At 51.2% G+C, this 16,551-nt stretch overlaps 1 protein-coding gene across 1 annotated transcript in view; it reads left to right on the plus strand.

The window, feature by feature from the left end:
• The window catches only part of LOC127914670 (caseinolytic peptidase B protein homolog), a 37,384-nt gene that overhangs the window by 3,632 nt on the left and 17,201 nt on the right, over positions 1 to 16,551 (plus strand). The window contains 2 exon segments of the mRNA XM_052494566.1: positions 14,799 to 14,845; positions 14,847 to 14,872. Coding sequence (XP_052350526.1) covers positions 14,799 to 14,845; positions 14,847 to 14,872 — 73 coding nt within the window.

A 16,551-nucleotide genomic window follows, 5' to 3' on the forward strand; every position in this document is an offset into this window, starting at 1 on the left:
TGACTTGAAGGGAACCAGAGAGTTGATTTGATTTCATACATTTTTCTACATCTCCTTCTTCTCTCTCTATTTCCTCATTTTCTCTTTGTACCTCATGTTCTCTCCTCTCTTTAACCCCGTCACAGGGGATGGAGCAGAAGAGAGTGACCTCTTCTACCACTCTGTCTCTCTCTGCTCTCTCTCTCTCTCTCTCTCTCTTTACCTTTCTGTGTCTCTCTCTCTCTTTTACCTCTCTCTAGTGTCTCTCTCTGTGTCTCTCTCTCTTTGTTTCTTTCTCTGTCTCTCTCTCTCTCTCTTTACCTCTCTCGTCTCTCTCTCTTTGTTTCTTTCTCTCTCTGTCTCTCTGGCTCTCTTTTAACTCTCTGTGTCTCTCTCTCTTTGTCTCTTTCTCTCTGTCTGTCTCTGTGCATGTCTCTCTCTGTATGTCGTGGGCTGTTCTGCTGATTCACAACATCGTATCCATCCACTGACTTTTCCTTCTCCTCTCCCTCATCTCTCTCTGCCTCTCTCCCCCATCTCTCTCTCTCTCTCTCTCCCTCTCTTTCCTCTCTCCCCTCTCTCTCTCCCCCTCGCTCTCTATCCCTCTCTCTCTCTATCTTTCCTCCCCATCTCTCTCGCTCCCCCTCTCTTTCTCTCTTTCCCCCTCTCTCTCTCCCCCTCTCTCTCTCCCCTCTCTCCTCCTCTCTCCCTCTCTTCTCTCTCCCCGTCTCTCTCCCCCTCTCTCTCTCCGTCTCCTCTCTCTCTCCGTCTCTCCTCTCTCTCTCCGTCTCCCCTCTCTCTCTCCGTCTCCTCTCTCTCTCTCTCGTCTCCCTCTCTTCTCCGTCTCTCTCTCTCTGTCTCCCTCTCTCTCTCTGTCTCCTCTCTCTCTCTGTCTCCCTCTCTCTCTCTCTGTCTCCCTCTCTCTCTCTGTCTCCCCTCTCTCTCTGTCTCCCTCTCTCTCTCTGTCTCCCCTCTCTCTCTCTGTCTCCCTCTCTCTCTCTGTCTCCCTCTCTCTCTCTGTCTCCCTCTCTCTCGTCTCCCCTCTCTCTCTGTCTCCCCTCTCTCCGTCTCCCTCTCTCCGTCTCTCCTCTCTCTCCGTCTCCTCTCTCTCTCCGTCCTCCCTCTCTCTCCGTCTCACTCTCTCCGTCTCACCTCTCTCCGTCTCACCTCTCTCCGTCTCACCTCTCTCCGTCTCACCTCTCTCCGTCTCACCTCTCTCCGTCTCACCTCTTCTCCGTCTCTACCTCTCTCCGTATCCCTCTCTCCGTCTCACCTCTCTCCGTCTCACCTCTCTCCGTCTCCTCTCTCCGTATCCCTCTCTGTATCCCCTCTCTCGTATCCCTCCTCTGTCCTCTCTCTCTCCGTCTCCCCTCTCTCTCCGTCTCCCCTCTCTCTCCGTCTTCCCGTCTCTCTCCTGTCTCCTCTCTGCTCCTTCTCTCTCTCTCCGTCTCTCTTCTCTCCGTCTCCCTCTCTCTCCGTCTCTCTCTCTCCGTCTCCTTCTCTCCGTCTCCTCTCTCTCTCCGTCTCCCTCTCTCTCCATCTCCCCTCTCTCCCGCTCTCTCTCCTCTCTCCGTCTCTCCACTCTCCTCTCTCCCGCTCTCTCTTCTCCGTTTCCTCTCTCTCTCTCCGTCCTCCTCTCTCTCCGTCTCCCTCTCTCCGTCTCCCTCTCTCTCCGTCTCCCCTCTCTCTCTCCCTCTCTCCCTCTCTCTCCATCTCCCCTCTCTCCATCTCCCCTCTCTCCTTCTCCTCCTCTCTCCATCTCCTCTCTCTCTCATCTCCCTCTCTCTCTCCTCTCTCTCTCTCCTCTCTCTCTCTCTCTCCTCTCTCATCTCTCTCTCTCTCATCTCTCCTCTCTCTCTCTCCTCGTCTCCATCTCCCTCTCTCCATCTCCCTCTCTCTCCATCTCTCCTATCTCTCTCCGTCTCTCTCTCTTCTCCGTTCTCTCTCTCTCTCCGTCTCTCTCTCTCTCCGTCTCCTCTCTCTCCTCCGTCTCCTCTCTCTCTCCGTCTCCTCTCTCTCTCTCCGTCTCGCTCTCTCTCACTCTCTCCGTCTCACCTCTCTCCGTCTCACCTCTCTCCGTCTCTACCTCTCTCCGTCTCCCTCTCTCTCTCCTCTCTCCGTCTCTCTCTCTCTCCCTTTCTCTCTCTCCCTAGCCTCGGTGGGTGGGTGCGTGCAGTTCCAGGGAAGCTCAAGCTAAGAGAGAGGCAGAGGAGAGAAGATTTTCCCTCTGGAGAAACGACTGATGGAGCACATCATCGGTCAGGAGGGGCACAACACTGTGGCTTCAGGTACACACACACACACACACACACACACACACACACACACACACACACACACACACACACACACACACACACACACACACACACAAGGTACACACACACACACACACACACACACACACACACACAAGGTACACACACACACACACACACACAAGGTACACACACACATTATTGTACACACACACACACACACAAGGTACACACACACACACACACACACAAGGTACACACACACACACACACACAAGGCAATACACACACACACACACACACACAAGGTACACACACACACACACACACACACAAGGTACACACACACACACACACACACACACAAGGTACACACACACATGACACACACAAGGTACACACACACACGCACAAGGTACACACACACACACACACGCACAAGGTATACACACACACACACGCACAAGGTACACACACACACACACTAATGTATACACAAAGTATACACACACAAAGTATACACACACACACACATGCAAAGTACACACACACATAGGCGAAGTACACACACACACACACAAAGTATACACACACAGTCTCTCTCTCTCTCCCTCTCTGCTCTTCTCCCCTCTTTCTCTCTCTTCTCCCCTCTCCCATTGTCTCACGCTCTGTCTCTCTCTGCCTCTCTCCCATTGTCTCAGCGCTCTGTCTCTCTCTTCTCCTCCTCTCCTCATTGTCTCATGCACTGTCTCTCTCTCCCCTCTCCCCATTGTCTCGCGCTTCTGTCTCTTTCTCCCCTCTCTATCTGTATCTATCTCTCTCTTTCTAGGTCTGTCTCTCTCTCGGTCTGTCTCTCTCTCCCTCTCCCATTGTCTCGCGCACTGTCCCTCTCCCCTCTCCTATTGTCTCGGCGCTTCTGTTCTTTCTCCTCCCATTGTCTCTTACGCTCTGTCTCTCTCTCCCCCTCTATTGTCTCGCGCTCTGTCTCTCTCCTCTCCCATTGTCTCACGCTCTGTCTCTCTCCCTCTCCCATTGTCTCGCGCTCTGTCTCTCTCTCCCCTCTCCCCTCTCCCATTGTCTCACGCTCTGTCTCTTCTCCTCCTCTCTCCCATTGTCTCGCGCTCTGTCTCTCTCTGCCCCTCGTCTCGCGCTCTCTCTCTCCCCTCTCCCCATTGTCTCGCGCTCTGTCTCTCTCTGCCCCTGCGTCTTGCGCTCTCTCTCTCTCCCCTCCCCATTGTCTCGCGCTCTGTCTCTCTCTCCCCCTCTCCCATTGTCTCGCCGCTCTCTCTCTCCCCTCTCCCATTGTCTCACGCTCTGTCTCTCTCCCCTCTCCCATTGTCTCACGCTCTGTCTCTCTCTCCCCCTCCCCATTGTCTCACGCTCTGTCTCTCTCTCCCCCTCTCCCTTTGTCTCACGCTCTGTCTCTCTCTCCCTCTCCCATTGTCTCGCGCTCTTTCTCTTTCTCCCCTCTCTATCTGTATGTATCTCTCCCTATCTCTCTCTTTCTAGGTCTGTCTCTCTCTCGGTCTTGCTCCTATTCTCTTGTCTCTCTTTCCCTCTCCCCTCTCTCTCTCTCTCGGTCTCTCCCTCTCCCTTTCTCTCCCCCCTCTCTATCTGTGTGTCTATCTCCCATCTCTTTCTCTCTCTCTTTCTCACTCTCCCCTCTCTCTCTCTCGGTCTCTCCTCTCCCTTTCTCTCCCCCCTCTATCTGTCTCTCTTTCTCACTCTCTCCCTCTTCTCTTTCTCCTCTTTTCTCAGTCAGGCAGGCAGAGGCTGTAATTGGTTAATTGTGATGAATGAGCTGTCCATCAGGCAGACACAGGTTGTGTGTGTGTGTGTGTGTGTGTGTGTGTGTGTGTGTGTGTGTGGGGGTGTGTGTGTGTGTGTGTGTGTGTGTGTGGGAACAGCTGGAGAGGCCATGCCTGAGCCGCCAACTAACACGATTACAGAGAGACATAATCCAGACCTCTCAATCTCTCCCTCCCCTTCCGTCTCTCCATCTTTCTCTCCAATTTCCCGCCTCCCCCTTGCCTTTCTGTTCCTCTTTCTCCCCTTCCATCTTTCAATGACTCTTCCCGCCCTTCATCTCTACCTCCTGTTCTTTCCCTGTGTCAATGTCCTCCTGGAGAAGTGATGCAATCTGGTGAGGGGGAGCGAGCGAGGAGAGAGAGAAGGAGAGTTGGCAAGAGAGATGGGAGAAAGAAAGGACTGTTGGCAAGAGAGAAGGGAGAGAGAGAGAGAGAAGAGGAGGAGATGACTTCGAGGAAACACAACAAGGTAGAGGCCAGTAAATAGCTGATATTAAATTGTGGCTCCATGGAGGCTGTGTATCGATCGCTGAGACACACAGAGTTTGTGAGAGAGTGAGGCTTCTGTGTCTGCGGTTGCTAGGTACCTTGTACCACTCCAGAGCTGCACAGTAGTTGTCTAATGGCAATAACAACCCTACTGCAACACAACAGTGGAAAGACATGTGGCACTATGTGAATGTGTTCTGTTAGAATGTCTGGTGATGTTCTGGTCCACTATGTGAATGTGTTCTGTTTAGAATGTCTGGTGATGTTCTGGTCCTCTATGAATGTGTTCTGTTTAGAATGTCTGGTGATGTTCTGGTCCTCTATGTGAATGTGTTCTGTTTAGAATGTCTGGTGATGTTCTGGTCCTCTATGTGAATGTGTTCTGTTTAGAATGTCTGGTGATGTTCTGGTCCACTATGTGAATGTGTTCTGTTTAGAATGTCTGGTGATGTTCTGGTCCTCTATGTGAATGTGTTCTGTTTAGAATGTCTGGTGATGTTCTGGGTCCTCTATGTGAATGTGTTCTGTTTAGAATGTCTGGTGATGTTCTGTCCTCTATGAATGTGTTCTGTTAGAATGTCTGGTGATGTTCTGGTCCTCTATGTGAATGTGTTCTGTTAGAATGTCTGGTGATGTTCTGTCCTCTATGTGAATGTGTTCTGTTTAGAATGTCTGGTGATGTTCTGGTCCACTATGTGAATGTGTTCTGTTTAGAATGTCTGGTGATGTTCTGGTCCACTATGTGAATGTGTTCTGTTTAGAATGTCTGGTGATGTCCTGGTCCTCTATGTGAATGTGTTCTGTTAGAATGTCTGGTGATGTTCTGGTCCTCTATGTGAATGTGTTCTGTTTATAATGTCTGGTGATGTTCTGGTCCTCTATGTGAATGTGTTCTGTTAGAATGTCTGGTGATGTTCTGGTCCTCTATGTGAATGTGTTCTGTTAGAATGTCTGGTGATGTTCTGGTCCTCTATGTGAATGTGTTCTGTTAGAATGTCTGGTGATGTTCTGGTCCACTATGTGAATGTGTTCTGTTTAGAAAGTCTGGTTATGTTCTGGTCCACTATGAATGTGTTCTGTTTAGAATGTCTGGTGATGTTCTGGTCCTCTATGTGAATGTGTTCTGTTAGAATGTCTGGTGATGTTCTGGTCCACTATGTGAATGTGTTCTGTTTAGAATGTCTGGTGATGTTCTGGTCCACTATGTGAATGTGTTCTGTTTAGAATGTCTGGTGATGTTCTGGTCCACTATGTGAATGTGTTCTGTTTAGAATGTCTGGTGATGTTCTGGTCCACTATGTGAATGTGTTCTGTTTAGAATGTCTGGTGATGTTCTGGTCCACTATGTGAATGTGTTCTGTTTAGAATGTCTGGTGATGTCCTGGTCCTCTATGTGAATGTGTTCTGTTAGAATGTCTGGTGATGTTCTGGTCCACTATGTGAATGTGTTCTGTTAGAATGTCTGGTGATGTTCTGGTCCTCTATGTGAATGTGTTCTGTTTAGAATGTCTGGTGATGTTCTGGTCCTCTATGTGAATGTGTTCTGTTTAGAATGTCTGGTGATGTTCTGGTCCACTATGTGAATGTGTTCTGTTTAGAATGTCTGGTGATGTTCTGGTCCACTATGTGAATGTGTTCTGTTTAGAAATGTCTGGTGATGTCCTGGTCCACTATGTAAAATGTGTTTGTCTTGTCAGTAGGAACAGCAGCAGGGTCCACTGGCTGTGTGACGACAAACACAACATCCTAGAACACCCCCATTATCAGTGGGAATGCTGGGATGTGTCGTCAGTGGCAACAGGCAGAGCAGATTGCATGCTGGGAGCTGTGGTCCAGGCAGGGCAGTAGTCGATGTCTCTGTGGCTGATGTGATGAATGGTGGTTGTTGCCGTGGCAAATTGTCCTGAAAGCAATCTGAGACACATCACCACGGCGATAAAGGAAGAGCTTATTGATCCCTGTGAAGTAATACAGTGAATATATCACACACATACAAACACACACACACGGTCTCACACATGCACGATCACACACACACACAGTGAAAATATCACACACACACGGTCTCACACATGCACGATCACACACACACACACACAGTGAAAATATCACACACACACGGTCTCACACATGCACGATCACACACACACACACACAGTGAAAATATCACACACACACGGTCTCACACATGCACGATCACACACACACAGTGAAAATATCACACACACACGGTCTCACACATGCACGATCACACACACACACACACACAGTGAAAATATCACACACACACGGTCTCACACATGCACGATCACACACACAGTGAAAATATCAGCTAACAGACTGAGGGATGATGGTGATGATCAGCAACAACATGAAGAGAGGAGGGGTGAGGACACACACACTGACAGCTCTAGCTAATGCTTTTTACAAGCACCCGACGGCCTGGAGGGATAAGAGAGTGACAGAAAGGAAGAGAGAGAATAAGATGAGAAGGAGAGTGATCAATAGAGAAATATATAAGAGAGACACAGAGAAGGAGATGAGAGAGACAGAGAAGGAGATGAGAGAGACAGAGAAGGAGATGAGAGAGACAGAGAAGGAGATGAGAGAGACAGAGAAAGGAGATGAGAGAGACAGAGAAGGAGATGAGAGAGACAGAGAAGGAGATGAGAGAGACCGAGAAGGAGATGAGAGAGACCGAGAAGGAGATGAGAGCGACGAGAAGGAGATGAGAGCGACCTAGAAGGAGATGAGAGCGACAGAGAAGGAGATGAGAGCGACAGAGAAGGAGATGAGAGCGACAGAGAAGGAGATGAGAGCGACAGAGAAGGAGATGAGAGCGACAGAGAAGGAGATGAGAGAGACAGAGAAGGAGATGAGAGAGACAGAGAAGGAGATGAGAGAGACAGAGAAGGAGATGAGAGAGACAGAGAAGGAGATGAGAGAGACCGAGAAGGAGATGAGAGAGACCGAGAAGGAGATGAGAGAGACCCGAGAAGGAGATGAGAGCGACCGAGAAGGAGATGAGAGCGACAGAGAAGGAGATGAGAGCGACAGAGAAGGAGATGAGAGCGACAGAGAAGGAGATGAGAGCGACAGAGAAGGAGATGAGAGAGACAGAGAAGGAGATGAGAGAGACAGAGAAGGAGATGAGAGAGACAGAGAAGGAGATGAGAGCGACCGAGAAGGAGATGAGAGCGACAGAGAAGGAGATGAGAGCGACAGAGAAGGAGATGAGAGCGACAGAGAAGGAGATGAGAGCGACAGAGAAGGAGATGAGAGCGACAGAGAAGGAGATGAGAGCGACAGAGAAGGAGATGAGAGCGACAGAGAAGGAGATGAGAGCGACAGAGAAGGAGATGAGAGAGACAGAGAAGGAGATGAGAGAGACAGAGAAGGAGATGAGAGAGACAGAGAAGGAGATGAGAGACACAGAGAATGAGATGAGAGACAAAGAGAGACACATAGAATGAGATGAGAGACAAAGAGAGACACAGAGAAGGAGATGAGAGAGACAGAGAAGGAGATGAGAGAGACAGAGAAGGAGATGAGAGAGACAGAGAAGGAGATGAGAGCGAACGAGAAGGAGATGAGAGACAGAGAAGGAGATGAGAGACAAAGGGAGACACAGAGAACGAGATGAGAGACACAGAGAAGGAGATGAGAGAGAGAGAGGGAGATGAGACAAAGGAGACACAGAGAAGGAGATGAGAGACACAGAGAAGGAGATGAGAGAGACAGAGAAGGAGATGTGAGAGACAGAGAAGGAGATGAGAGAGACAGAGAAGGAGATGAGAGAGACAGAGAAGGAGATGAAGGAGATGAGAGAGACAGAGAAGGAGATGAGAGAGACAGAGAAGGAGATGAGAGAGACAGAGGAGATGAGAGAGACAGAGAAGGAGATGAGAGAGACGGAGAAGGAGATGAGAGAGACGGAGAAGGAGATGAGAGAGACGGAGAAGGAGATGAGAGAGACAGAGAAGGAGATGAGAGAGACAGAGAAGGAGATGAGAGAGACAGAGAAGGAGATGAGAGAGACAGAGAAGGAGATGAGAGAGACAGAGAAGGAGATGAGAGACAAAGAGAGACACAGAGAAGGAGATGAGAGAGACCGAGAGAGACAGAGAAGGAGATGAGAGACAAAGGGAGACACAGAGAACGAGATGAGAGAGACCGAGAGAGACAGAGAAGGAGATGAGAGACACAGAGAAGGAGATGAGAGAGACAGAGAAGGAGGGACAGGAGACTGGAGGGACAGGAGACTGGAGGATGGAGACTGGAGGGATGGAGACTGGAGGGATGGAGACTGGAGGGGACAGGAGACTGGAGGGACAGGAGACTGGAGGGACAGGAGACTGGAGGGACAGGAGACTGGAGGGACAGGAGACTGGAGGGATGGAGACTGGAGGGATGGAGACTGGAGGGACGGAGACTGGAGGGACAGAGAAGGAGATGAGAGAGACAGAGAAGGAGATGAGAGAGACAGAGAAGGAGATGAGAGAGACAGAGGAGATGAGAGAGACAGAGAAGGAGATGAGAGAGACAGAGAAGGAGATGAGAGACAGAGAAGGAGATGAGAGAGACAGAGAAGGAGATGAGAGACAAAGGGAGACACAGAGAACGAGATGAGAGACACAGAGAAGGAGATGAGAGAGACCGAGAGAGACAGAGAAGGAGATGAGAGACAAAGAGAGACACAGAGAAGGAGATGAGAGACACAGAGAAGGAGATGAGAGACACAGAGAAGGAGGGACAGGAGACTGGAGGGACAGGAGACTGGAGGGACAGAGACTGGAGGACGGAGACTGGAGGGACGGAGACTGGAGGGACGGGAGACTGGAGGGACGGGAGACTGGAGGGACAGGAGACTGGAGGGACAGGGGACTGGAGGGACGGAGACTGGAGGGACGGAGACTGGAGGGACAGAGAACGAGATGAGAGAGACAGAGAAGGAGATGAGAGAGACAGAGAAGGAGATGAGAGAGACAGAGAAGGAGATGAGAGAGACAGAGAAGGAGATGAGAGAGACAGAGAAGGAGATGAGAGAGACAGAAGGAGATGAGAGAGAGAGAAAGGAGATGAGAGAGACAGAGAAGGAGATGAGACAGAGAAGGAGATGAGAGAGACAGAGAAGGAGATGAGAGAGGCTGGAGGGACAGAGACTGGAGGGACAGAGACTGGAGGGACAGAGACTGGAGGGACAGAGACGGGAGGGACAGAGACTGGAGGGACAGAGACGGGAGACTGGAGGGACAGAGACGGGAGACTGGAGGGACAGAGACGGGAGGGTGGAGGGACAGAGACGGGAGGGTGGAGGGACAGAGACTGGAGACTGGAGGGACAGAGACTGGAGGGACAGAGACTGGAGACTGGAGGGACAGAGACTGGAGACTGGAGGGACAGAGACTGGAGACTGGAGGGACAGAGACTGGAGGGACAGAGACTGGAGGGACAGAGACTGGAGGGACAGAGACTGGAGGACAGAGACTGGAGACTGGAGGGACGGAGACTGGAGACTGAGGGACAGAGACGGGAGACTGGAGGGACAGAGACGGAGACTGGAGGGACAGAGACGGGAGACTGGAGGGACAGAGACGGGAGACTGGGAGGGACAGAGACTGGAGGGACAGAGACGGGAGACTGGAGGGACAGAGACGGGAGACTGGAGGGACAGAGAGGGGAGACTGGAGGGACAGAGACGGGAGACTGGGGGACAGAGACGGGAGACTGGGGGGACAGAGACGGGAGACTGGGGGACAGAGACGGGGAGACTGGGGGACAGAGACTGGAGACTGGAGGGACAGAGACTGGAGACTGAGGGACAGAGACTGGAGACTGGAGGGACAGAGACTGGAGACTGGGAGGGACAGAGACTGGAGGGACAGAGACTGGAGACTGGAGGGACAGAGACTGGAGGGACAGAGACTGGAGACTGGAGGGACGGAGACTGGAGGGACGGAGACGTGAGACTGGAGGGACAGAGACTGGAGGGACAGAGACTGGAGACTGGAGGGACAGAGACTGGAGGGACAGAGACTGGAGACTGGAGGGACGGAAACTGGAGGGACAGAGACTGAGACTGGAGGGACAGAGACTGGAGACTGGAGGGACAGAGACTGGAGACGGGAGGGACAGAGACTGGAGACGGGAGGGACAGAGACTGGAGACTGGAGGGACGGAGACTGGAGGGACAGAGACTGGAGACTGGAGGGACAGAGACTGGAGACTGGGGGACAGAGACTGGAGGGACAGAGACTGGAGGGACAGAGACTGGAGACTGGAGGGACAGAGACTGGAGGGACAGAGACTGGAGACGGGAGGATAGAGACTGGAGACTGGAGGGACAGAGACTGGAGACTGGAGGGACAGAGACTGGCGACGGGAGGGATAGAGACTGGAGACGGGAGGGATAGAGACTGGAGACTGGAGGGACAGAGACTGGAGACTGGAGGGACAGAGACTGAGACTAGAGACTGGAGGGACAGAGACTGGAGGGACAGAGACTGGAGGGACAGAGACTGGAGACTGAGGGACAGAGACTGGAGACTGGAGGGACAGAGACTGGAGACTGGAGGGACAGAGACTGGAGACTGGAGGGACAGAGACTGGAGACGGGAGGGACAGAGACTGGAGACTGGAGGGGACAGAGACTGGAGACTGGAGGGACAGAGACTGGAGGGACAGAGACTGGAGGGACAGAGACTGGAGGGACAGAGACTGGAGGGACAGAGACTGGAGGGACAGAGACTGGAGACTGGAGGGACAGAGACTGGAGACTGGAGACTGGAGGGACAGAGACTGGAGACTGGAGGACAGATACTGGAGACTGGAGGGACAGATACTGGAGACTGGAGGGACAGAGACTGGAGACGGGAGGGATAGAGACTGGAGACTGGAGACTGGAGGGACAGAGACTGGAGACTGGAGGGACAGAGACTGGAGGGACGGATAACTATTTGCTTGGTCCTCCTGGATGACCCATGACTGACCCCATGACTGGCTACAAACACTGTCTCTGTTTGGAGAGGGAAGAATCTATTGGACTTTACTCTGTGTTTCTTTCACTCACGCACACATACACCACACACACACACACACACACTCACACACACCACTCACACACACCACTCACACACACCACTCACACACACCACTCACACACACCACACACACACACCACTCACACACCACTCACACACACCACACACACACCCACTCACACACCACTCACACACCACTCACACACACCACACACACACACCACTCACACACCACACACACACACACACTCACACACACACTCACACACACACACAGGAAGGAGTAGATTGATCCTTTTTCAGCTCTCAGGCTAGAAGTTATTGTACCCTAGCAGACCTAGTCAGTACCTTGGGGGGGTGTGTGTGTTGTACTGTTCTTGTTCTAGAACATGTCCTTTGAGGGCTGTCAGTGTGTCCTTCTGCCAAAGTCAATCAGCTAACACAGATGCTCTCTTCTGCAGGTTACACTGTCATTCAGTCTTAACACACACACACACACACACACACAACACACACACACACACACACACACACAGACAGTAGTAACTCAGACTGGCTCGTAGAAGTATAGCCTGTGGGCGTCAGTATTCATCTTCATGACAATCACTCTTCCTTCTCTCAATTTATCTCTCTACCAATTCCTCCGTCTCTCATTCTCTCAATCCATCTCTACCAACTCTCATATCTCTCCTCTCTTATTTCCCTCAACCCCTGTGTCCCCTTTTAACTCAACCTCCTTAATCTCTCCGTTCCTCTCTCCATCTCGTCTTCTCTTCCTCTCTCCATCTAGTCTTCTCTTCTCTCCATCTTGTCTTCTCTCCTCTCTCCATCTCGTCTTCTCTTCCTCTTTCTCCTCATCTCGTCTTCTCTTCCTCTCTCTCCATCTCGTCTTCTTCCTCTCCATCTCCATCTCTTCTTCTCTTCCTCTCTCTCCATCTCGTCTTCTCTTCTCTCTCTCCATCTCTTCTTCTCCTCTTCTCTCCATCTCTTTCCATCTTCTCTTCCTTCTCTCCATCTCCCTCTTCCTCTCTCTCCATCTTGTCTTCTCTTCCTCTCTCTCCATCTCGTCTTCTCTTCCTCTCTCTCCATCTCGTCTTCTCTTCCTCTCTCTCCATCTCGTCTTCTCTTCCTCTCTCCATCTCGTCTTCTCTTCCTCTCTCTCCATCTCCATCTCTCTTTCCTTCTCTCTCCATCTCGTCTTCTCTTCCTCTCTCTCCATCTCTTCTCTTCTTCCTCTCTCCATCTCGTCTTCTCTTCCTCTCTCTCCATCTCGTTCTCTTCCTCTCTCCATCTCGCCTTCTCTTCCTCTCTCCATCTCGTCTTCTCTTCCTCTTTCTCCTCATCTCGCCTTCTTCCTCTCTCCATCTCGCTTCTCTTCCTCTCTCTCTCCATCTCGTCTTTCTTCCTCTCTCTCCATCTCTTCTTCTCTTCCTCTCTCCTCATCTCGCTCTTTCTCTTCCTCTCTCCATCTCGTCTTCTTTCCTCTCTCTCCATCTCGTCTTCTCTTCCTCTCTCTCCATTCTTGTCTTCTCTTCCTCTCTCTCCATCTCGTCTTCTTCCTCTCTCTCCATCTCGTCTTCTCTTCCTCCTCTCTCCATCTCGTCTTCTCTTCCTCTCTCTCCATCTCGTCTTCTCTTCCTCTCTCTCCATCTCGTCTTCTCTTCCTCTCTCCATCTCGTCTTCTCTTCCTCTCTCTCCATCTCGTCTTTCTCTTTCCTTCTCTCTCCATCTCGTCTTCTCTCTCTCCATCTTCTCTTCTCTTCCTCTTCTCCATCTCGTCTTCTCTTCCTCCATCCATCTCTGCCTTCTCTTCATCTCTCTCCATCTCGTCTTTCTCTTCATCTCTCCCATCTCGTCTTCTTCATCATCTCCATCTCGTCTTCTCTTCATCTCTCTCCATCTCGTCTTCTCTTCTCCATCTCGTCTTCTCTTTCTCCATCTCGTCTTCTCTTCCCTCTCTCTCCATCTCGTCTTCTCTTCCTCTTTCTCCATCTCATCTTCTCTCTCTCCATCTCGTCTTCTCTCTCTCCATCTCGTCTTCTCTTCCTCTCTCTCCATCTCGCTTCTCTTCCTCTCTCTCCATCTCGTCTTCTCTTCCTCTTCTCCATCTCTTTCTCTCTCCATCTCTGCCTTCTCTCTCCATCTCGTCTTCTCTCTCTCCATCTCGTCTTCTCTCTCTCCATCTCGTCTTCTCCATCTCTCCATCTATCTCTCCATCTCTTCCTCTTTCTCCATCTCGTCTTTCTTCCTCTCTCTCCATCTCGTCTTCTCTTCCTCTCTCCATCTCGTCTTCTCTTCCTCTCCCATCTCGCCTTCCTCTCTCCATCTCGCCTTCTCTTCCTCTCTCCTCATCTCGTCTTCTCTTCCTCTTTCTCTCTCATCTCGTCTCCTCTTCCTCTTTCTCCTCATCTCGTCTCCTCTTCCTCTTTCTCCTCATCTCGTCTTCTCTTCCTCTCTCTCCATCTCGTCTTCTCTTCCTCTCTCTCCATCTCGTCTTCTCTTCCTCTCTTTCCATCTCTTCCTCTATTGTTCTATTTCTGTTTTAGTGAGATGTTTGTACTTTGACGGGTGGAGTGTGCTGTTACGACAGGGAGAGGTGGATCAACGGGTTTCTCTTTCACAGAGTGGACATAACACACACACACACACTCATTATGGTGGTTGTTGAGAAACTACAGTGTCCTCTCTGCTGCCTGTCCAACCAGACTGAGATATGAAGACATGTATCGTAATGTGTGTTTTTGGCAGCTGGAACCAGACCAAGTTCCCTGTGTTTTATTTCTCCTTCCTCACGCCCCTCCCTCACCTACCGTGCCTCCCTCCTGCCGAGGGAGGGGGGTTGGTTGCTGGGGTGATGGTTGGGTAAGGTAGGCAAGGCTCTCTTCTCTGGGCGAGTCGTGTGTGTGTGTGTGTGTGTGTGTGTGTGTGTGTGTGTGTGTGTGTGAGAGAGAGGCTCAGATCCATGCTAACCAGATTTAGCTTTGGCTGCGCCGGGGAGGCTAACACGATTACCTCTGGCTAATGGCCCTACTGACTGAGAGAGGGGGAGAGGAGAGGAGAGTTGAGGGAGGATGGGAAAGGGGGTTGACGGGGGGAGAGGGAGTGGGAGGCAGGATAGCCTGTGATAATTATCCCCCTGCCTCCCGAGGCATTGATGGATACAGCTTTAGAGATCTCACTCTCTCTCTCTCTCTCTAACCATCTCACTCTCTCTCTGTCTATAGCGATCAGGAGGGAAGGAGAATGGCTGGTATGACGAAGAACATCCCTTGTCTTCCTTCCGGCTCCTCTGGAATCGGTAACTCCTCTGATCCTCTCTCTCTACATCCCTCTCTACATCCCTCTCTTACATCCCCTCTCTCTACATCCCTCTCTCTACATCCCCCTCTCTCTACATCCCTATCTCTACATCCCCCTCTCTACATCCTCTCTTGCCTCTCTCTACATCCCCTCTCTCTACATCCTCTCTCTACATCCCTCTCTACATCCCTCTCTCTCATCCCTCTCTACATCCCTCTCTCTACATCCCTCTCTCTCTACATCCCCTCTCCCTCTACATCCCTCTCTCTCTCCATCCTACATCCCTCTCTACATCCCTCTCTACATCCCTCTCTCTCCCTCTACATCCCTCTCTCTACATCCCTCTCTCTCCATCCTCTCTACATCCCTCTCTCTACATCCTCTTCTCTACATCCCTCTCTCTCCATCCTCTCTACATCCCTCTCTCTACATCCTCTCTCTACATCCCTCCCTCTACATCCCTCCCTCTACATCCCTCTCTCTACATCCCTCTCTACATCCCCCTCTCTCTACATCCTCTCTACATCCCTCTCTACATCCCCTCTCTCTACATCCCCCTCTCTACATCCCTCTCTCTACATCCCTCTACATCCCTCTCTCTACATCCCTCTCTACAGCCCTCACTTCTACAGCCTCTAAGCATCCCTCTCTACAGCCCTCTCTACATCCCTCTCTACAGCCCTCTCTCTACATCCCTCTCTCTACATCCTTGTCTCTCCATCCTCTCTCTCTCCGTCCTCTCTCTACTGCCTCTCTACATCCTCTCTCTCATCCCTCTCTCTACATCCCTCTCTTCATCCCTCTCTCCATCCTCTTCTCCACTATCCCTCTCTCTCCAGCTCATCTCTACATGCCCTCTCTACATGCCCTCTCTCTACAGCCCTATCTCTGACAGTCCCATCTCTACAGCCCTATCTCTACAGCCCTATCTCTACAGCCCTATCTCTACAGCCCTATCTCTACAGCCCTATCCTACAGCCCTATATCTCTTACAGCCCATCTCTACAGCCCTATCTCTCACAGCCCTATCTCTACAGCCCTATCCTCTACAGCCCTATCTCTACATTCTTCCTATCTCTACAGCCCTATCTCTACGTGCCCTATCTCTACAGCCTCCTATCCTCTCGCCAGCCCTATCTCTACAGCCCCATCTCTACAGTCCTATCTCTACAGCCCTATCTCTACAGCCCTATCTCTACAGCCCTATCCTCTACACGTCCTCTCTACAGTCCTCTCTCTACATCCTCTCTACATCCTCTATATCCCTCTACATGCCCCTTCTCCTCTCACAGTCCCTCTCTCTACATCCCTCTACATGCCCTCCTCTACATCCCCTCTTCTCTACATCCTCACATCCTCTCTACATCCTCTCTACATCCCTCTCTCACATCCCTCTCTCTACATCCCTCTCTCTACATCCCTCTTCTCTACATCCCCTACATCTCACATCTCTCTACATCCTCTCTCCCTACATCCCCTCTACATCCCTCTCTCTCTACATCCCTATCCTCTACATCTCCTACACCCCTCTCTCACATCCCCTGCATCCCTCTACATCCTCTCTTCTGCATCCCCCTCTACCTCTCTACATCCTCACATCCCCTACGATCCCTCTCTCTACATCCCTCTCTCACATCCCTCACATCCTCCCACATCCCATCCCTTCTACAGCACTCT

The sequence above is a fragment of the Oncorhynchus keta genome, chromosome 1, assembly GCF_023373465.1.
Source record: "Oncorhynchus keta strain PuntledgeMale-10-30-2019 chromosome 1, Oket_V2, whole genome shotgun sequence".
NCBI lineage: Eukaryota > Metazoa > Chordata > Actinopteri > Salmoniformes > Salmonidae > Oncorhynchus > Oncorhynchus keta.